Source organism: Micromonas commoda, chromosome 13 (assembly GCF_000090985.2).
Source record: "Micromonas commoda chromosome 13, complete sequence".
In the NCBI taxonomy this organism is placed as follows: domain Eukaryota; kingdom Viridiplantae; phylum Chlorophyta; class Mamiellophyceae; order Mamiellales; family Mamiellaceae; genus Micromonas; species Micromonas commoda.
This window is the reverse complement of record NC_013050.1, coordinates 734,056-754,299: the sequence shown is the minus strand read 5'-3', so window position 1 is coordinate 754,299 and position 20,244 is coordinate 734,056. Positions and strand designations below refer to the sequence as shown.

The 20,244-nt window shown below is 66.7% G+C and overlaps 11 protein-coding genes across 11 annotated transcripts; 3 read left to right on the top strand and 8 right to left on the bottom strand.

Moving 5' to 3' along the window:
• Positions 1 to 149: 149 nt before the first annotated feature.
• Positions 150 to 1,679, bottom strand: MICPUN_63742 (set domain protein; the record flags this gene model as incomplete). The annotated part of the gene is made up of 1 exon (XM_002505527.1): positions 150 to 1,679. The coding sequence occupies one exon, from the start codon at positions 1,677 to 1,679 to the stop codon at positions 150 to 152; it is 1,530 nt and encodes a 509-aa protein (XP_002505573.1).
• Positions 1,680 to 2,011: 332 nt separating this feature from the next.
• On the top strand, positions 2,012 to 6,164 carry MICPUN_63741 (predicted protein; the record flags this gene model as incomplete). The annotated part of the gene is made up of 1 exon (XM_002505761.1): positions 2,012 to 6,164. One exon carries the CDS (start codon positions 2,012 to 2,014, stop codon positions 5,375 to 5,377), a length of 3,366 nt encoding a protein of 1,121 aa, XP_002505807.1. The 3' UTR covers positions 5,378 to 6,164.
• A 393-nt stretch (positions 6,165 to 6,557) lies between these two features.
• Positions 6,558 to 6,782, bottom strand: MICPUN_77142 (predicted protein; the record flags this gene model as incomplete). Its single annotated transcript, XM_002505526.1, has 2 exons — positions 6,558 to 6,662; positions 6,699 to 6,782. Coding segments are annotated over 2 exons (189 nt in total), but the record flags the coding sequence as incomplete, so codon positions are not given.
• Positions 6,783 to 7,881: 1,099 nt separating this feature from the next.
• MICPUN_63738 (glycosyltransferase family 22 protein) lies at positions 7,882 to 9,787 on the bottom strand (the record flags this gene model as incomplete). The annotated part of the gene is made up of 2 exons (XM_002505525.1): positions 7,882 to 8,681; positions 8,831 to 9,787. The coding sequence occupies 2 exons, from the start codon at positions 9,785 to 9,787 to the stop codon at positions 7,944 to 7,946; spliced, it is 1,695 nt and encodes a 564-aa protein (XP_002505571.1). The 3' UTR covers positions 7,882 to 7,943.
• Positions 9,788 to 9,930: 143 nt separating this feature from the next.
• MICPUN_103881 (predicted protein) lies at positions 9,931 to 12,399 on the top strand (the record flags this gene model as incomplete). The annotated part of the gene is made up of 1 exon (XM_002505760.1): positions 9,931 to 12,399. The coding sequence occupies one exon, from the start codon at positions 9,931 to 9,933 to the stop codon at positions 12,397 to 12,399; it is 2,469 nt and encodes an 822-aa protein (XP_002505806.1).
• A 52-nt stretch (positions 12,400 to 12,451) lies between these two features.
• MICPUN_98263 (predicted protein) lies at positions 12,452 to 13,264 on the bottom strand (the record flags this gene model as incomplete). Its single annotated transcript, XM_002505524.1, has 2 exons — positions 12,452 to 13,136; positions 13,257 to 13,264. 2 exons carry the CDS (start codon positions 13,262 to 13,264, stop codon positions 12,452 to 12,454), a joined length of 693 nt encoding a protein of 230 aa, XP_002505570.1.
• Positions 13,265 to 13,439: 175 nt separating this feature from the next.
• Positions 13,440 to 14,922, bottom strand: MICPUN_63735 (predicted protein; the record flags this gene model as incomplete). The annotated part of the gene is made up of 2 exons (XM_002505523.1): positions 13,440 to 14,662; positions 14,754 to 14,922. The coding sequence occupies 2 exons, from the start codon at positions 14,920 to 14,922 to the stop codon at positions 13,440 to 13,442; spliced, it is 1,392 nt and encodes a 463-aa protein (XP_002505569.1).
• A 282-nt stretch (positions 14,923 to 15,204) lies between these two features.
• Positions 15,205 to 16,356, bottom strand: FBPASE_1 (Fructose-1,6-bisphosphatase; the record flags this gene model as incomplete). Its single annotated transcript, XM_002505522.1, has 2 exons — positions 15,205 to 16,125; positions 16,291 to 16,356. The coding sequence occupies 2 exons, from the start codon at positions 16,354 to 16,356 to the stop codon at positions 15,205 to 15,207; spliced, it is 987 nt and encodes a 328-aa protein (XP_002505568.1).
• A 478-nt stretch (positions 16,357 to 16,834) lies between these two features.
• Positions 16,835 to 17,284, bottom strand: MICPUN_103878 (predicted protein; the record flags this gene model as incomplete). The annotated part of the gene is made up of 1 exon (XM_002505521.1): positions 16,835 to 17,284. One exon carries the CDS (start codon positions 17,282 to 17,284, stop codon positions 16,835 to 16,837), a length of 450 nt encoding a protein of 149 aa, XP_002505567.1.
• Positions 17,285 to 17,633: 349 nt separating this feature from the next.
• On the top strand, positions 17,634 to 18,644 carry MICPUN_63732 (predicted protein; the record flags this gene model as incomplete). The annotated part of the gene is made up of 1 exon (XM_002505759.1): positions 17,634 to 18,644. The coding sequence occupies one exon, from the start codon at positions 17,634 to 17,636 to the stop codon at positions 18,642 to 18,644; it is 1,011 nt and encodes a 336-aa protein (XP_002505805.1).
• A 23-nt stretch (positions 18,645 to 18,667) lies between these two features.
• Positions 18,668 to 19,963, bottom strand: MICPUN_103877 (predicted protein; the record flags this gene model as incomplete). The annotated part of the gene is made up of 1 exon (XM_002505520.1): positions 18,668 to 19,963. One exon carries the CDS (start codon positions 19,961 to 19,963, stop codon positions 18,668 to 18,670), a length of 1,296 nt encoding a protein of 431 aa, XP_002505566.1.
• Positions 19,964 to 20,244: the final 281 nt, after the last annotated feature.

The following is a 20,244-nucleotide window of genomic DNA, read 5'->3' as shown; positions in this document are numbered from 1 at the left end:
GGAACCAAGCGCGCCGCGTACTGGCGAGGGCCGCGAGGGATAAGATGGATTTAAAAAAATCGGGTGTTTGCGCGTTTCCAGAACAACGATGTTTTTTCCTCACGCGCATCACAGCTTTCCACTACAGGTTACCTACTTCGAAGGTCTTCTCACGCCATGGTATCCTGGAAAGGGTCGTAGGTGCTGTTGCCGTCCTTGTCCAGCAGATTCAGCGACCTCAGGCGCCTCTCCTGGTAGTACTCCATGCTGTCAAGCCTGGCCTCGACGCCCGAGAAGAACCCCAACGCATCCGCCAGCGCCTGCTTCTCCCCCATCCTCACCCGAGCGGCGAGCCGAAGCCTGTGACCCACGCCGGGGTCCTCGGCGACCCTCCTGTCGTCCTCCACGCGCGTCGCGTACCCACGCAGCGCCTCCTCGCACCCGTTGATCATCGTGCCGCACGCCTCCTGCTCGTTCAGTCGCGACACGGGCTCGGAGATGAGGCCCCACGCCTCCTGGCGGAAAATCGCCTCGAGCAAAAACGCATCCTCCCCCTTCAGGTTGAGCAGCCTCATGAACACCCTCAGCTCGGGTTCCGGGTCCTCGAACGCCCTCAGCACGAACGACGGCGCCTCTCGCAGCCCAGCAACCTCCAGGACGTCCATCTTATCGAACGCGTTGGGATCCGACTCGGGGATGGCGATCGGACCCAAGACGTAGCCCGGCCTAGACGCGAAGGCGTCGGTGAATCCGTAATCGAGCGCGAGCTGGTTATCGATCTTCCGTTGGCCGTAGTTCATGAACACCTCCGCGCCCTTCGCGAGAAGGCCCTTGGCGCCCTTCTCGGTGCGGAGGAGCATCGATCCGCCGCTTTTGCCCCCGCCAAACACCGCGGCGACGCCGCCGTTGTTCAGCGTCCACGTCTGCGAGGACAAGCCGCTGTGGTTCGCCATGTCCAGGCCCGGGACGAGCGCGATGTCGGCGCCCTGGTCCACCGGCGCCTGGCACCGGCTGCGGAGGATGCCGAACGCCCACAGGAAGCTCGGTTCGTCGAAGGCGTCGCTCGGGAAGACGTCCGGGTTCGCGTCAAACGCCGACTCTTTCAATCGCGCCCACGTGCCCCGCGCGTACGAGTCGTATCCCGCCGCGGCGTCCAGCAGCTGGGTCCCCGTGAGCGTCGCCACCTCCTCCGCGCTCCAGAACAGGGGCGCGTCCAGCTGTGCGGGCAGCGCGTTTACGTACGCGGCCCACCTCGACTTTTCGCCGATCGATCTTTCGTGGAGGAGCTGGAGCGCGACCGCGATCCAGCCAGCCTCGTCGCCGCAGTGCGCGCCGATCGGCGACGCGAGCGCGGTGTCCACGGTCATCCACAGCGATCGCGGGATCGCGAGCACCGCGTCGCCCCCGCCGATGTCCTCCGCGGCGACGAGGCCCCATCCCCGGCCTCCGGGAGCGGCGTCGACCAACGCGGGGGATACCTTGCTCACGTCGACGCCCTCGGACCCGAGCCACGCCCAGAGCGCGTCGAAGTCGGCCTGCGTGCGGGAGTCCACCGACGCGTCCACGGCGACCGCGCGAGGGCGGCGCTGGGAGAGCGGCGGGGGCGCGCGACGTTTGGCGGCCGATGGGCGCCCGAGGTTGGCGCCTCGTGGCGCGACGTGAGCCGCGCGGTGGGCGGATGCGAGGCCGAGAGTCGACATCGAGCGATTCCGAACGATGCGATCTAGCGAACGCGACGCTTCCGGGCGGGTCGGTGCGGCCTGGGAGGCGTGCGCCGGCTGTGTGAGGATGGGATAAGATGGCCGAGAGTCGTGTTGGATTTGACTGGCAGACTGGCGTTCTTAACTGTTTACTTGTGCCATAAATTGTATATTGTGTTGGATGTTGAGTGATCTTTACACGCGTGCATAGGTAAGAAATGGGGAATTAGGAAATGGGCCTCACGCCGCTTCGATTGTCAACTGACGGGACGAAAAAGACCGCCAAAATCTGAACGCCTCGCACAGGGTGAGGGCGGTCGACGCCCTGCCCGATGGAGAGGCGCCCGGAGACGGAGAGACCGAGGATGGGGTATCCGCCTCAGTCGCAGCCTTCGATATACTTCGGCGAGCGCGCCTTCAAACCCGCCGTGGAGCCCGCCGTGCCCCGATCTCCCTCGACGCACGCGAAAGCGATCGAAGAGCTCAGGGGCGCAGCCCGCGTTACCGTCGCCGACGACCTGAGGCACGCCTACCCGGCGACGTTCAAGGCGTTGGAGTTCATCAGATCCCGCGCCCCACACCTCCTCCCGCGCGAGCAGACGGAGGACGCCGCGCGGACGAAGGCGCAGGCGGGAACGGCAGGCCCGTACGACTTCCCCGTCGGTGCGTCCGAGCTCTGGGATCGGAACCCGATCGGCCCGCCCTTACACGTCGGCGCCAGGCAGCACATCCCGCTCCTGAAGCTGACCCCGGACGTTACCATCCTACTCGCGAGCATCGCCGCGGAGGTCACGTCCGAGGCGAACGAGGCCAGGCGCCTCCGAGCCCTCGAGGGCGCGGCGGAAGAGTCGGGCGACGAGGACGACGATCGGTCGTCGTCGCTCCGCTTCTACAGGAGGGCGCACCTCGCCGGCGTCCTGTCCACCCGGCACGTCGAGTTCGACGACCACGCGGCCGCCACCCGGACCACGTGCATCACGCTCGAGAAGGTGAGGGATCCGAGGGAGTCGAACGGATTCGGCGCGGATTCGACCGAACCGTCCGCCGTCGTCATCGAGGCGTCCGTCATGGAAGAGAATGGCGGCGAAGACTCAGACGACGACGACGTTGAACAAGTTGAACATATTGAACGCGTCGGACGTTCGTCGGACGACGACGAGGAGGAGGAGGAGAAGGAGAAGGAAGGGGATGATGGGAACGTAGACGCCGTCGCGGCGAGGCTCGACGAGTGTGCGTGGCGCGGCGGCTCCGCGGACGACCTGCTCTACGCCAGGTGCTCCAAGCGCGTGCGGTTGCGCCCGGCGGCGGTGCTCCCCATGCAAGCGGCGGCGGCGCTCGTAAACGGATTCGACGACGACGACTGCGTACCGGGTACCGCCGACGACGCCGCCGAGCTCCTCGCGGTCACCGCCGCGATGCAGCTGCCGAACGTCACGTTCAGGCTCACGCCGATCGAGACCTCGCGCGGCGTCGCGCCGGTACCCCTGGCTTGGGACCTGGAGCGTTTACAGCGCCGATGGAACGCGGAGGCTGAGAACCGATTGGCGAGGATCGCCTCGACGAGCCGACCCGGCGGCCACGACGTCGACGAGTGCGCCAGCGGTTTCCTCACCCTCGACGCCGCCAAACGCCTCGTCCCCATCGCCGACGTGGACCCGCGCGCCTTCGAGGTCCCCGTGGTGGGCGTGTGGTACGCCGGCGCCGCAGTCCCGGCGCACCTCGGGGTATGGTCCGCGATGCTTCGATTCGCCGCGCACGACGGTTTCAAACGCAAGGCGACGATGGGGGGTGCCGAGGGGGGTGCTGAGGGGGGTGCCGCCGACGCGTCGTTCTTACTGGCGATGTACCCGCCTCCATCGCGCACGGGGACGCGGTGCGACCCGGGGAGACCGAACGTGTACGACGTGGTGACAATTCCGGGGACGAAGCCGTTCTCGAGGTTCGTCGCGCGGGTGCGATGCGCGCCGGGTGAAGCCGGCGAGGCTCCCTTCGTGTCCGTCCCGGATGATGATTCCGAGGCTTTGACGTCTCCCCGTCTCGTCTCCCCGTTGAATCGATCGTCGACGACGAGCGGGGAGGCGGCCGGGGCGCGCGTGAACCAGCGGTACGCGACGATAGTCCCCGACCTCGACGACGACGACGACGACCTCGACGACGACGACGACGACCTCGACGACGACGACGCGTTCGAGGCGTCGAGTGACATCGCTAAGCCCCCGAGCTCGGTTTCGCCGCTCACCGAGTACCGCTATCCCCCCCGAAAGGGAAAGGACGCGAAGGCGAAGGCGACGTCCCCGCCGCAGGTTTCGCCGGAAGGAGGCCGGGGGTTGGGGAAGATCCGGCCGTCGACGCGGTACGAGGCGACCGCGCGGGTCGTGGCGTCGCTTCGCCGGACGGCGGAGGCGTCCCTCCGAGCATCCGTCCAACGCGGCGACGAGACCGCGTATTTCGTTCCCAGCGCGAGGGCGAGCCTGGTTGCCAAGCGGGGGTACTACGGCGTCGCGGACGAGGTGGTGAGGGAGCAGCAGCGGCAGATCACGGAGCTGGCGGCGGCGGTGAGGGCGCTTCGCGCGGAGATTGCGGCGGCGGGCGACGGCGGCGAAATGGGCGGTGAGTCACCGGGCGGTGAGTCACCGGGGGAGTCACCGGGTGGTGAATCACCGGGCGCGGACGTCGAGGCGGAGGCGGAGGCGGAGAGGACGAAGGAGCCCGCGGTTGTCAAGCCGGAGGAGTCCAGCGACGACGAGGGGCCCGAGGTTGAGCTCAAGACCCCGTCGCCCGAGCCCGAGTTGACGGAGAAGGAGCGCAGGCGACTCGAGAAGCTGGCCAGGAAGGAGACGAAGAGGGCTGAGCGCGAGGAGAAGAAGGCTAAGAAGCGCGAGGAGAAGAAGGGGGTCCGTTCGCGTGACCGAGCCCCCGACGACGACGAGCCCGTCTTGACGGATGACTCGGAGGATGTTCCGACGGACGCGCCGACGCCGTCGCCCGAACCGACGATCGCCCCGAAGATGTCCAAGGGACGGAAGGCTCGGCTCACGAGGAGGGAGATGGAGGCGGAACGCCTCGAGGACGTCGAGCTCGAGGAGACGCCGTCGAACCCCGAGAGCAACTCGGCCGAACCGGAGCCTCCCGAGGGCTGCCCCGAGCAACCCCCGCGGACCGAACCGAGGGGCGTCGATCCGTACGTGGAGCTGGAGAGCACCACGGAGGTGCACGGCGATCGGTGGGCGGATCCCATGCCCGGCCTGCACGATCCCGACGGGCCGCACCCTACGTCGCCCGAGCTCGAATTCGTCGCCACGGGAATCCCACTGGAACAGCGCGGCGGGGCGGACGCGGACGCGACCGACTCCGACGAGGACGAATCGATCGTCGCGAACCTTCTCAAGGCGCAGCTCATGACGCTACCGACGGATATGGACGACGAGACGTGTAAGCGTAAGGCTGCCGCGAACGATGCGTTCACGGTTGGTAAGGTTGCAAACTCGGCTGATTTCGACGCGAAAGCGAGCGGAAGCGGTTTTCACGCGATACTCAACCAGGCGATAAAGCTCGATCTGGATCCGATGTACCCGATAATAGAGTACGTGGAGGATGGCGAAGGGAGCGGTGACGAGGACGAGGAGATCATGGCGAAGTACCTCGCCGCCGGTATCGAGGCCAAGGCCGAGGGGGAACACAGCGAGGGAGAGGCTTAGGCGATTGATTCGATCAAACAAAGGATTAGACTATCTAGTCGCGAAGAACACGCACCGGCTTGGGTAGCCCACCTCTCTGCTGAGCATCTATGCGAGGGAAATCTTCATGCGACGAAGCGATGGTATGAAAAGGCCACGCAGAACAACACGCAGAACACAGCACTGAATAGGACCGCATCACTGAGGTATGGGTTATATGATTGCGAAGTTTCCGACGACGATGACGACAGGCTCACGGGTTCGGGGCTCTGCGACGAAGAATCATCTTCCAGTGTTGGAGCCGTAATCACGCACTTGTGTGCGTGCATGCCTCTCCTCCTAGGCCAGAGCACGGTACTCCCGTTCATCAGCAACTGCGTGCGTGTGCCGTCCAGAGTATAAGACGTCCACGGGTGGCCCTCGTACGTCGACGTGACCCGGACTTGTCCCGGGTCGATGTCGAGGCTGTGTCTTTGTCGAGGAACGCCCGTGTAATCCATCCAAATCACCCTGATTTGCACGTTCGTGGCGTTGCGAAATTCCAGCGACACGTGTTCCGTCGCCTGTCTGCTTCGCACGACTGAATTCGAGACGAAACCTTTGACTCGCTCGGTGAGCTCGGTGAGGGCCACTTGCACGCTGACGTCGTCAAAGGTTCTGTAAAACCGACGTCGTCGCCGCTGGGGATTGCTGAACGGATCGCTGTGTTCTGACGATGCGGTGGAATCCCTTAGAGTTGCGTTGCTGTCCACTTGACCGTCATGGTTCCAGTCTTCGTCCGCGGCGCCTTCCGCCTCCTCCGCGTCGCTCACCAGCTCCCAGGTTCCCTCGTTCTGTTCTCCCTCCCTTGCCACCGAACCGTCATCGTCGTCGTCGCTCCCGTTCATCACGGAGGGAGAGCGTTCGCGGTCTCAACAATGAACGCGTGTGAGATGGCGGGGACGAACGTTTCGCGTCCGACAATGCGCTCCGGCGAACGGCGACGGGAGAACGAGGGACACGAGAAAAGGTTTTCGCCTCGGATCCTATCGGAAGGCGCGATACATCTTTTTAAAAGTGTCGATCAAAAATTCTCCTCGCCTCAGCGAGACGCCTTGAGCGCGGTCTCCGTGTGCTTCACCGCGGTCCCGATCACGTCGCTCCCCGCCAGACCGAGCTGCGACCGTCTCAGCTTGAAGAAATCCTTGTTCGCCTCCTTCTCCTTTCTGTTCATCGCCGCGATAAATTCGTCGTACGAGATCTCCCCGTCGCCATCCTTGTCCATCTCCGCCGCGAAGGCGTCGATCTCCTCCTCGGTGAGCTGATCCTTCCCGTCGCCGGACATCTTGAACGCCGCGCGCACCTTGGGGTGGCGCATGACCTGTCGCAGCTCCATGATGTCGATCGTGCCGCTGCCGTCCTGATCAAACTGCGCGAAGAGCTCGCGCCGCGGATCCGGCTTGGACCCCACGTCCCACCCAAAGTGCTGGAGGTGCTCCATGCGCCTGTTCGCCTTCTGGCCGTCCATCTGAAGCTTGAGCTCGGCGAGGTACTTCTTCTTCGCATCCGGGGCGAACGGACCGGCGTTTTCGCCCGGGCGAACCTCGTTGAACGCCTGCGCGGTGGACCTGAGCCTGAACCTGGGGTCGACGCCGACCTCCTCCAGCTTGGGTCGCTCCTGGTTGGGCTTGAGCGCGGGCGGGGGTCGGGACTCGACGGTGAGGCGCGTGCCGTAGGGGAGGTTCGAGTAGTCCACCGGCCGGGGCGGTCGTTCCGGGTGCTTCCATCCGTTGCCGAAGAAACCCGGCGGCGGCACGCCCTTGACGCGGTCCTCCTCCTTCTCCGTGGTTCCCCAGGGCTCCTCAAAGTAAATGTCGTTCCTGGAGAGCTCCCCCTTGGCGCGGCGCGTCTGGAACTGCACGCCGTCCATCATCTCCGGAGGCTGGTCGTCCCGCGCCCACGGGGAGGTCGACGGGGGCAGGCCGGCGGGCTCGCGGTACCTAGGAAAGGGCGGGCGGTCGGACGCGGGCGCGGACGGAGCGTCAGTCGCGGGTCGAACGGTCGCGGATCGCGCGTCGGTCTCGATTCGCAAGCTCCGAGGCGGGGGGGGATCCTAAAAAGTCAACGCACGCGTCCCGAGACGCGCGAGGGGAAAGACGGCGGGGAGGCGGCGCGGGCGAGGGGAGCGTCACTCACTTTCCGTGCCATCCGTCCTTGCCGAGATCGCGGAGGATGGGCGACGGTCGATCGCGGTCCCTCTCCGTCGGGTTCATCAGGCCCCGGCCCTTGCTGCCCGCCACGGGCCGGGTGGCCATATCGTAGTTGTGCCCGACGTTGCGGATCCCGGAAGCCATCTCGCGCCGACGTCTCTCAGCGCTCGTCCACCTCTTACGTTCCTGCGCCTCTCGCCGTTCGAAGCCTCGCGCGGCAAACGGTGACGAGCTCGGTCGACGCGGGTCGAAACGCGCGGCGAATGTCGCGGGCGCGCGCGTATCGCGGGAGAATGTCGATTTCGCGCTTCTTCCCCCTTCTTTTGGGAGTTTTTTATGTGCGAGACAGGACTGGCTGACTACAACTGGAAAAATGACTGGCCCAGGGCCTAAAACACTTACGGTGCCTCACCCTCCCCGTCGTCTTCATCGTCGTCCACGAGACGCCTGTGCAGCCAAATCATCGGCTCCGTCCGCGCGCGCACCACCGGCCACCGCGTTGGCGTCACCGCCAGACCCTTAAACCCCTCCACAGCCTCCACCACCTCGTACCCCGGCACCGAGCCCGACCCCGACACGAGGTACTGGAAACCCCTCGAAGCCAGCTCGCTCGGCGCTAACCCTTCCTCCTTGGAGTAGACCCACCCCGCGCCATCGTCCGCGGACTCGCCGAAGCGAGACACGCCCGTCATCGCGGCGGCCACGTCGACGTGCACTGACCCGGGATCGAACCCCCGACCTTCGCGATCGCGCGCGTGCAACCTGGCGAAGGCGACGCCGCCGGGGTAGTTTTTTCGCGCGGCGATGGCAAACACAAAGTGCGCCGCGACGCTCAGAGCCCATAACCCAAACACGGCGAGCGCGGGCAGCACTCGCGTCGGCACGGCACCCTTCATCCGACGTGTCGCTGCTGACGTGTCATCCGACGTGTCGCCGTCGGTCTTCTTCCTATTGGCGGACGCGCCAGGCAGGGCCCGAAAGACGCATCGGTCGACGGCGACGGCGGCGCACGCGTTGAACAGGGGCGTCGCCGGAAGGACGAACCTGAGCTCCTTGTGGGGCAGGAGCGAGTAGATTGCCACGAAGAAGCACGCGCATGTCAGCGCGGGTCGTGCCCTACGTTCCATCGCGGCGCCCTGGGGAGACGGGGAGACGGAGAGACGGTCGTGTCAGCGGTCGGCGAACGAGCGAACGACGGAGGACGGGACGAATCGCGACCCCAAAAAAAAATCCAAAATGAAAGGCGAGGGCGGAGCGACGGGCGGTCCGGTCGCGTCGAGCTCACCACGAACGAGAGGGGGTACGCCAGCAGCAGCGACCTGGGCAGCGCGGAAGTGAAGTACCAGTGCGCCGGGGACGTGCCCCACTCCGCGCTCCTGTTCTCCACGGTGTTGAACCACAGCACGCCCCCTTCCGGCCACATCACCCCGCGATGTCCGCGCCAAAACGGCCCCGCCTCGAACCCATCCGGCGGTCGCCACGCGATGGTGTCGAAGACGACCGTGGCGCACAGCGCGATCGCCACGCAGCGCGCGCCCCACCACACCGCCCCGGCCAAAGTTTGCTGACGCGTCGCGAGGACGTGCACCCCGACGGGCGCCAGGAGCATCGCGACGTCGCATCGGAAGATGACAGTCGCGCACGCGATGAGGCACGTCGCGCGTTTGGACAGCTGCGTGGCCCGTCGTTCGGCGACTCGTAAGTCGGACCCTCCCCGCCCGCCGGCCGTTCGTCGCGCGCACGCCTCGAGCCAATCGCCGAGGCCGAAGGTGACGAGCACCGCCGCGAAGATGTTCGGGAGCGTGCGCGACGCGTAGAACGTCGGGTGGAACTGCGTGGCGGTCAGGATGGCGAACGCCAGGGCCGCGCCCTCTCCCAGATGCATCCGCACGGCGCGTCGGAACCGAGCCAGGGACGTGACGACGGCGGCGGCGAGCGCGATCCTCGCCGCGATCTGCCCGTCAATCTTGGTGTTCGCGTGATGCGTGCCGTCCAGCACGAGCGCCTTGACCGGCCACGTCGCCGCGGAGAGCGCCGCGGCGCCGAGGAAGGTCCGGGGCACCACCCCGGGAAACTCGTGATGATCGAAGCGCGCCCAGTGGAACCCGTGATGGAGGAAGTCGTGCGTCGCCTGGAGGTTGAAGCTCTCCTCCACTTTGGCGTAAGGGGTGAGCAGGACGTGCGCGGTGGCGACGGCCAGGACCAGCAAGTCCGGACCGACGTCACGCAGCCACCGCCCCATCGGTGGAAAGGGGCGCGCCCCGAGGACTGATGGCGGTTCCGAGAGAAACTTCGGCACCTCCTGTCTGCTTCATCGAGAGGACAACCGGCCAACGAGTTCGCGGCAGTTGAGATCTCGCGCGGGGCGGCGGGTGGGGGGCTGAGATGGGCGACCATGACGTCACGCTCGCGGAGTGCGTCGGGCTCCTGTCCAGCGAGAGTCGCGAGCGCAAGTTCATGGGCATGGTCCTCGTCACCAAGCTCGTCCACGGGCTCGATCCGGAGTCCCTTCGCGCCGTCTCCGAGGCTGAGGGATTCGGCCGATTCCTCACCTCCATGCTCCGCGCCACCGCCGTGGTGAACACCGCCAAGGAGGGCGAGGACGACGGGTTGGACGACGGGTTGATGATGGCGATGGGCGACGAGGAGCGGGAAACCAAGGCGGAGCAGGTCACGGCGTCGCACGCGCTCGCGCTCGCCGTGTGCGCCGCGCTGACCCGATCCCCCGACGTCGCCGCCGACCCGTCGTTCCAGGAGCGCATCCCAATCTTCGCAGCCGCCATGCGACGCGCGAACAGGTACGCGGACCTGCCCGTGACCGCGGTCGGCGACGCGTGCGAGGCGTGCGCTGCGGTCATCGCCGCGGGGGGGGAGGAGGCGGAGGCGGTCGCCGGATCACTCGGCCTCGTCGCGGCGGCGGCGGCGGCGGTCGTCGCCGCCGTCAAAGACGCCGCCGACGGATCTGGCGACGACGACGACGACGACGATCGACCTTCCTCGGACTCCTCCTCACTCGGGCCGAACGACGCGGTGCTCCGCTCGATCCAGCTCCTCGGGCAGCTGCTGGAGTCGCACGCCGCGTCGGAGCCCCTCCACGTGCGCGACTCATCGGGTCACTCATCCAAGGACCCAAGAACCGTCAAGTCCCGGCCCGGCGCCAGGGTCGCCATCGCCAAACCCAGGCACAAACCCAAGCACAACCCTCGCGCGCGCGCCGTCGCCGACGCGATGCCGTCGCTGACGTGGACGCTCGCGTCCCGTGCCGGGAGGCCCGAGCAGATCGAGTCGCTTCGATGCCTGGTGCTCGCGATGTCGTTCGCGCCGGCGAGGCGGCCCGAGGGGGATTGGCCGACGGAACTGGCGAGAATCGCGCGGTCGGCACGATCGGGAATGACGATGGGCGCAGCGGGTGGCGGGTGGCTTGACGACTTGCGCGGCGGTCTGAGCGCCGTGATGCGCTCCAAGGCGACGCGAGAGATGCGTCACGCCGCGCTCGACCTGTGCTCCGCCGCGGCGGATTTGGCAGGTCCCCGGTGGCTGTGCGGCGACGACCTCGGCGCGCTCAACAGACAGGCGCCGGCGAATCGCGCCAAGGCGGCGAAGACGACGGGCGTTCCGTTCTTCCGTTTGGCGCTGGAGCTGACGCGCGTGGAGTGCGCGGTGCTCCTCCACGACGTTTCCCGCGACGACGTCGAGCTTAGACGTCGCGCGAGGTCGAGCCTGCCGGTTCCCCTGGTGCTCTTCGAGAGGCTGGTGGCGGCGCTCGCGGCGGATGCTCAAGCCGCGGACGACGAGGTCGAAGCGGCAGCAGCAGGAGGAGGCGGCGGTGGTGGTGGTGGTAATGGCGGTCTCCTGTCGGCGGAGACGGCGCAGTCGGCGGTGCGTTCGCTGTGCGACGTCGCCGGTCTCCTGCTCGAGTACCTGGAAAACGCCGCGGAGGCGACGAAGACGGGCGCGGTGGAAGAGCTCTCCGGCGGTGACTGGCCGGGCCCCGATCCCGAGACGACGCTCGCGGCGACGCGGGCGTTGGGCGCGTTCCTCGCGGAGCTCCCCGACCCGCACGCGCCTCGCGTCGACGCGCTCCTTCCCGCGCTCCTCGCGCCCCCCGGGGCTGGGGGTTTCAAAAAAAACAAAGGCGGCGTGGCCGACCCGGGAACGGAACCCGGGACGTCGCTCAGCGTCGACGCCGCCGCCGCCGCGCTCACCACCCGGTTCCTCCTCCCGTACCTGCTTCAGAGCACGGAAGATCCGCACGGGCTCGAGGCGTTCGAGCGCGCGCGGGGTCCCGCCGCGCTCGCCTCCCTCGTCGACCGAGTCACCGACGACGAAGGGGGTGTCGACGTCGAGGAGGCGTGCGGCGTGGTCACCGCCGTTTGCGCGGTGCTGAGGAACGCGATGGAGGGGACCGACAGGGGGCACGCGGAGGAGACGCTGGCGTCGGACGCGTGCGTGGCGTTCGCGGACTGCGCGGGCGCGATGAGCGAGTGGGCGGAGCGCGTGCTGGATCGCGATCGGTCGACGGCGTGGCGGGGCGGCGGCCAAGTCGAGGATGGGGTTTTTCTTCGGGGGCTCGCGGGGTTGCGGAGGGACGGGATCGAGGGAGCTCGGGGGCCCGGGGCGTGGCGCGGGGTGCTCGACTTTTTGCGCGCGCTCGTGCCGGCGGACGCGGATCGGGTTCTTTCTCGCGGGTACTCGGCGGGCGGCGGAGCCGGCTACCTCTCGGGGGAGGACGGGGAGGAGGACGGGGAGTATGGGGACGACGACGACGACGAGACTCCGGCGTTTGACGAAGATCCGGAGCTCAACGCGGAGGTGAGGGCCAAGTTCGAGGCGATGCGAAAGGGTACCGATTGAAGAGACCCGCACGAACAATCGGAATAAGCGTGAGCAGGTGGCCTATATTCGCCTATGCGTCGATGCGCCTGTAGTTTCTGTACCCCACCACCGCGTAGAAGGGATCGGAGCTCGACCGCTTCATGAACCTCTTGAGCTTGCCGAAGACGGAGTCGTCGGGCTCCACGCCAACCTCCGTGATGACCTCCGCCTTGGTGAACCCGCTGACGCACTGAAAGTACTGCTTCACCAGCTGCGCCCTGCTGAATCCGGTGCCGTCGCGCCACGCCGAGATGGCCTTCTCGTAGAACATCCGATTGGAGAATGACACGATGAACACGCCTCCGGGCTTGAGCACGCGGTAGACCTCGGCGAAGACCTCCTCGGGCCTCTGCAGGTACTGCACGCTCACGCAGCACAGCACCGCGTCGTACGTCTGATCCTCCGCGGCGAACGTCGGGTTCTCGTTGAGGTTCTTGACGAAGAAGCGGCTCAACCTGCGATTCTTCCCGAGCTCCTCCGCGTTAAGGCCGTGGCCCACCACCTCGGAGTACTCCACCTCCGGCGGCAGGTGGCTGATCCACGAGCTGCACATGTCCAGCACCTTACCCCCGGCGGGGATCCGCTCGCGGTACAGCTGCGTGAGCTGCGCGAGGAACTCGTCGTCGACGTGCGTGCACAGCCTCGGCTGCGAGTACCAGTTTCGATCGTCCACGGTGTTTATCTTCGTCCGTTGACTCCGGTCCAACACCTCCCTCCTGATGGTGCCGCCGGCCTCGGCGACGCACCGCGCGGACGCGGAGGCGCGACGCGCGAGGCGAGCGGAAGAGGGCGCGACGACCCGCGTCGACGCGAGCGAGGAGGACAGCCGCGTTGACGAAGACATGGCGACGGAAGGAAATGACGTCACCTGTTCACACTTACTCTAATTAGATTTGTCAAAAACTCGACTCGATAAGAATACAGCCGCCGACGCGTAAGTGGTCGCAAAGGAGACGACGCGGCGAAGCCCCGGCGCGTGCTCGGTCGAAACCCGAACGACGGACGACGCGCGCGCACAGTCACTGCACGTACTGGGTGTTCCTCAAACTCACCGGATTCGGAAACGGACCCGGGTCGAACTTGCCGAACGTCTTCACCGGCAAACTCTTCGGCGCGCCGCCGCTTCCGGGCTTCCACGCGCCCCTCGGCGCGTTGGCCAACCGCCGCGCCGCCACCTCCGCGCGCCTCGCCTTGCCTGCCTCGGCACCCCGCTTACCCCCCGGGTTCGGGACGTAATCGGACTTGACGGGTCGCTGCTTGATCCCCGCGGGTTTGAACGGTTTGGGTTTTGGCGCGAGCGGATCGGGTTTCTGCGGCGGCGGCGGCTCCTCGTACCAATCCCCGGGGTTGTACTCGTACAGCTCGCCCATGTCGTCGAATATGCCGTTTGGCAGCGTCTCCGACTTGCAACCGCCCACCGCGACGAAGGGCCCGCTGAGCGTCAGCGCCGCCCTGGCGTCGGCGATTATCTTTCGGTTGAGCATCTTGGACGGCTGGTACTCATCCGGCGGCGCCTGCGGTTTCGCCTTGGCCTCCTCCTCTTTCCTCAGCTTGTTCGCCGCCGACGCAGCCGCGAGCTTGTCCTTCATCATCTCGTTGTAGTCCTTTTGGGGCGAGAGCGGCTTGACCTTGGACGGCGTCCGCCACGGCCGATCCGGCGACGGAGCCTTCTGCTTCGCGGGAGTCGCCTCCTCTTTCTTCTCCTCCTCCTTCTTCTCGTCGCCCCCCTCCTCCTCGGCACCCTCCTCGGCGGCCGCCTTCTTCTCCTTGGTGTTCACGCGCACCTTCACGTGCGCCACCTTCACCTTCCGTTCGCGCACCACCACCGGCGAGGACGGCGGCGCGTTTCGGATCGATTCGCCGATGAGGATCCCGGGTTGGTTGTACGAGCCCCTCTTGGGCGGTTGGGTGTAGAGCCCGCGGGGCATGGGAACGTACTTGCCCTCCTCTCCGTCCCCTTCGTTCATGTTGGCGTAGTGCGGGCCCATGCGTGGCTTCGGCGCCTCCGGGTTCATTCGCCCCGCCGGGAACCACCCCTTGGCGGACACCCGCTTCTTGATGGCCTCCAGCTCGCGCACCCTCTGCTCTTTGCCCGGGATCTCGGGGATGCCCGGGTCGGGATCGATGTAGGGCTCGTCCTCGCCGAAGCGCTTGACCTCGGTGTCGAACCAGCTGTCGTTGTTCTTGCCGCTCTTACGCTCGCCAGGGGTCATCTGCAGGCCCTTGTATCGTTCGGGGAGGGCTGCGGATGCGGGAGCGGGGACCGGGTCAGTCGGTTTAATTGCGTCTAAATCGAGGATCGCGCGTGAATCTTGGCGGGGCTGGGCGCGTACCGTGCTTCGAGGTGTATTCCGTGCCGACGTTGGTGGATCCGGGGTAGGAGAAGACGCCGTGGACCGCCATGTCGTTGCTGGCGCCCGGGGTCGCCGTCTTTTTCATGGTCGACCCCGGGGACCTGCCCCCCTTGGGCGCGGGCGTGGCCGGGCTCCCGGGCTCGCTCATTTTTGGCACTGTTTGGGAGCCGGAAATGGCTGATAGTGGATGATCGCTTGGACGTTGTTGGTTTTTCTGGAGTGAATATTCAACGCGCGGTGGACCGCCGCCTACTCGCCGCTACCGTCACGCGTCGTCGTTTCGAGCGCCCTCATGGGCCCGATCGATCGATCGGGGCAGAGGGCGGTCTCGATTGAAAGCTTTTTATCATACACGCTCACGCGATCCCCTCGCACTCCTCGCCTTTCGGGTCGCGCCCGTCACACTCAAATTCTTCGCCCAAGCCGCCACTCACGCCTCCTGCAGGAAGGACTCGAGATACTGCACCTCCTCCCTGCTTCCCGTGTAGAACGGCACGCGCTGGTGCACCTCCTCCGGTCGAATGTCCAGCACCCGCCCCCGCCCGGTGCTGCCCATCCCGCCAGCCTGCTCGGCGATGAAGCTCATCGGGGCGCACTCGTACAGTAAGCGCAGCTTGCCGTTTGCGTTTTTCGCATCCCCGGGGTACCCGTAGATGCCGCCGTAGAGCATCGTGCGGTGAAAGTCGCCCACGAGGCTTCCGATGTACCTCGCGGAGTAGGGCTTGCCGTCCTCGGTGTGCCCGCCTTTTTTCAGCGCGTCCATGTACTCCTTGAGTCCGGGCTCCCAGTTGACGTAGTTGCCCTCGTTGAAGGAGTAGATCTTCCCCTTCTCCGGGATCTTGACGTCCTCGTGGGACAAGACGAACTCGCCGATGGACGGGTCCAGGGTGAAGCCGTAGACGCCGTGGCCGACGGTGAGCATGAGGATGCAGGACGATGAGTACATGCAGTACCCGGCCGCGAGGAGGTTGTTACCCGGCTGGCACACGTTCGTGATGCACTTCTCCTGCACCACGCCCTCGTCGTCGGCGCCCCAGTCGGGGACGCATGATTGATCGGACGAGTACACGCCGAAGATGGAACCGGTGGACACCGCGGCGTCGATGTTGGAGGAGCCGTCGAGTGGGTCGAAGACGACGACGTAGTTGCCGTTGTACGTCTCCTCGACCGCCACCGGCGTGTCCTCCTCCTCGGACGCGATCACGCCGGTCCTCCCGGAGGTTCGCAGAACCTCGCAGAAGATCTCGTTGCTGACGACGTCGAGCTTCTTCTGGTCCTCGCCCTGGACGTTCACGGCGCCGGCCGCGCCGGTCATGCCGGAGATGCCCGCCTTTTGAACCAGGCTGGCGATCTGTGGGAAGAGAAGGGTGTGAATCGCGGCGTCAGGGGTCGGTTCCGGAACCGAGCGGTTCGTTAGGGATTGACGATGATCGTCATCCGCGGAGGGATTCTTCTCGGGGGTTGGGCGAATTGGTCGCGCGGGCGCGCGGGCGGCGGTGGGATATCGAGATCGCACCCTCTTGCAAGCGATGGAGACGGAGGATAGGACCACCGCGAGCTCCCCGTCGATCTTGCGCTCCATCTCCTGCCTGAGGAGCCAGGTCGTCAGGTTGGTCCCGATGGCCGAAGCGCTGGTCACGACCGCGTTACGGCGGGGCTTTACGGCGGGGGCTTTTTGGATTACTTTACTGCTCCCGCGGTTGGATGGGAGACGACGCCCCCGAAGGACGGCGCGGGCGCCGCCGAGGGCGACAGCCTGAGTGGTAGTGGCGACAATCATCGCGGATGCGGCCACGCGCGGTCGAAGACTCGATGGCACGGGCCCGTGGGCGCGCGCGCGAATGCGGCAACCCTGAAGAATTGGCTCCTCTGCTGACGGGGCAAACGAGTGGATCACCCGGCTCGAGTTCAGCGTTCAGGGAAGCGACTGGATCCACTTGGCTGGACAAAAAATTTCCCGCCCGCGATGGCGGGGCTGACGACTGCTCTCTCAGACCTCGTCTTGCATTACACGCGGCAGCTCCAGACAAACACGCCTCTCTCTTCTCTCGTCCATCTCGTCACATCGGTCGGCCCGCGACGGACACGAGGTTGATGCAGTACCGGTTCCCCTTCTTGTCGGGAAGGTTGTGCCCCAGGTGGGTGCCCGCCAGCGAGATGGCCTCGCCGTCCTTGAGGCATCGCACGTTCTCCCAGACGACCTCCTCGTCCCTGAAGCTCGGCCAGCCGTGCGACTTGGACTCTTTCACGAAGTCATCGAAGCTCCGCCCGCGGGGCGCGATGAAGAGGGGCTTACCGCTGACCGAGTCGTAATAGGTGGTCTCACCCTCCCTGTCGACCTCGTCGAGGAAGCTGGTGGACTCCCAATACCCGGCGTATTCGGCGTAGTGTCGGTTGAAGGAGCAGATCTTGTCCGCGGTCTTCCACTCGCAGTTCCATCGGAGGTTCTGCTGCACCGGGGTCTCGGTGGTTCCGTGCGCCTTGGGGCACATGACGGACTCGTCGGCCATGATCGGGAGCTTGACGCCATCCGGCACCTCAGCGCCCTTACAGCCGTCGCTGAGACCCTCGGGAACAGCCTTGGAGGACATGTTGCGGGGCTTTGTGGCGCGGCCTTTATGGAAGCCGAATCGGGCGGCGAGCGCGGGGGGAAGAACGGCGTTGGCGCGAGCGGCGAATGCGCTCATCTGCATGGTCGCGTGCGACGAACAATGACGTCACCCCGTTTTTTCCCGCAACTTTCGCTCCGGATCTGCAGAGCTTCGTGCCTTCGTAAGTCTCGGAAGAGTCCGGCGACGAAAGCCAGACCCACAGCGGCTGGGGCGCGGAGGAAGGTCACGGCAGGAGGAGGGTCACGGCATGGAGGAGGGTCAAGACACGGAGGAGGGTCACGACGCTTCGCGCGCGCCCTGTGCAGCCCTAAACCGCAAGAAGGCTGCGCTCGACTTCGCGCTCGAGGGCGAGATAACAAATCCGCATCTTCGCGCCTTCGCCGCGACCCCGCTGCGCCGCGCCCTGCTCGAGGACGTTCGGTTCGACTACTGGCGGCGCTACTCGCGCTGCAAGAAGGAGCTCATCGAATCGTGGGCGGCGCTGGAGCAGCTCAGACGCTGCGTCCGGCGCCTCTTCCCCTCGTCCGCCGCCGCCGACGACGCCGACGCGCACCGCACGGGCGCGGGGCTGGTGTTCGTGGAGCTGTGCAGCGGCCGGGGGTGCCTGTCGATGCTCCTGGCGCACGAGTTCCCGGACGCGACGATTCACATGTGCGACGCCGACGCGAGGATGAAGCTCCCGCACCTTGCGCATCCGAGCATGCGAAACGTCACGTTCCACCTCGAGGATGTCTTTACCGACGAGGCGAAGCGTACCGTCGTCGACGCCGTCGCCAAAGCGGAACGCGACGGGGGTAAGTGCCTGGTCGTCGGCGTTCACCTGTGCGGCGACCTCGCCAGACGCGCCGTGGAGCTGTGGCGCGCAACGGGGGCGCACGCGCTCGTGCTGTGTCCGTGTTGTCTGCCCCGCCGGCGCCGAGCGGATGCGTTTGGTTTTCACGTGAAGGACCAGGCGAGGAAGATGCGGATAGATTCCTACGCGCTGTGGTGCGTGATGCTCTACGGGTTGGCAGCGGCGGGGGACGGGGACGGGGACGGGGACGGGGACGGGGACGGGGACGGGGACGGGGAGGGTGCCGTGTGTTGTAACCTGTGCGTGGACGAGGATGTCACGAGCCCCCAGCGCTCGTTCATCACCGCGGTGCGGAGGGCGCGAGGCGGGAGGGCGCGAGGCGGAGGGGTCGAGGCGGCGCGGTCGAGGGGGGGAGGAGTGGTTCCCGGAAGGGGAGCGGGGAAGTGGAGGATAGTCGATAGATAGCACCGCGGTCGTCGAAAAACGCGTCACCGCTTACCCTTCTTCCCCTTCTTGCCCCCTCGCTTCTTTTTGCCCTCCGCAGGAGCCTCGGGTTCCTCCTCGGTCGCGGTCGCGACGACGGGCTCGGGCTCGGGCTCGGGCTCGGGCTCGGGCTCCGCGGCGGCGTCGGCGGCGTCGGCGGCGACGTCCTCCGCGACGGGCTCCGACTCCGCCGCCGGCGGCTCGGCGACGGCGACCTCGGCGTCCTCCTCCCGCGGCGGCGGCGGCTGCGCGTCGTCAGCCTCCTCGGCTCGTGGCGCGACAGTCTCGAAAGCCTCGTCGTCTTCCCCCGCGACCCCATCGACCCTATCGACGTCGACCCTATCGACGTCGATGTCGTCGTCGTCGGTTCCTTCCTCGTCGTACGCGTGCCCAAAGATCCCGCCCGAGGAGTACATCGACTCAACCTGCGACGCCATGTTGGAGTACATCAGCAGCTCCTGAAGGGACTCGCACTCCCGCCTCAGGCTGGCGTTCTCCTGCGCCAGCTTACCCTTTTCGATCACCAGGTGCTCCAGCTGGTGCCGCACCTGTTCGGCGAGCGGGTCGGATCCCCCGCCCTGACTCTCGTACTGGCTCGCCGCCATGCGCTTCTGCAAGCCGAGGTTCTGCTTCTTGAGCATCTCGTGCTCCTCCGCGAGTGTCTTGAGCCGCCTGTTCAGCGCCCCGACGGCGGACTTGAGCTCATCGCGCTCGGTGTGAACCTCCGCGAGCTCACGCCGAAGGTGCGCGGTGGCGGCGGCGACGTTGCGGGTCTTTTCCTCCCCCGTCGGTGACTTGGCGTTCCAGCCCCAGTCATCGTCGCCGGGCGCGTCGTCCCCCGTCTTCATCGGGATCGCGTCGACGCGGCCGTACTCCCCGGACATCCGCGACCTGCTCTTCTTCCCCGAGGACGCCAGGCTGGGCGAGCGGAACACCCTGATGCCGGCCCCGCCGGGGCTCCTGTATGGACCCTTGCCCGCGGGGCTCCTCCTCGCGCCGCCCCCCGGCGAGCCGTGACCCTTACCGCCGCCGAATCGCGATCCGCCCTTGTTCATCGCCTTGGGAGACAGGTTAGACAGCCGCGCGCCCTTACCCGGGCTCGATCCGTGCCGCCTCCACCGGGGCGAATCGCGGGTAGGTCCGTTCTTGGGAGAGTTGGCGAACGCCATCTGGTCGGCTCGCTTGGCGGCGTGTTCGACGACGGCGGCGGTGTTCTCGATGGCGCTGTCAATGGCGGTGCCGAGGAAGGCGGCGGCGCGGCCGACGACGTTGACGACGTCCGCCGCGCCCGTCGCGGTCATGAAGTCCTGCACGGAGGCTGCGCCCTGCGCGTGACGGGTCGGGAGAGGTCGGGTGAGGTCCGGTCAGCCACGGCTGGAGGGAGGGTGAAAAAAACGATCCGGGCGGGTGCGTTTCGAGGTGTCGAATCCGTCGCGCCTCGGCTCACCTGGGGGTCCCTGGCTGGCGCGCGACCCGCGGGTGAGCGACGCGGTTGCCCGCCGCGATTGCCGCCTCCGCCCACCATGTTGGTCACGGTGGACGCGACGGAGGTCACCGCGGATGCGACCTCGTTCTCGAACGC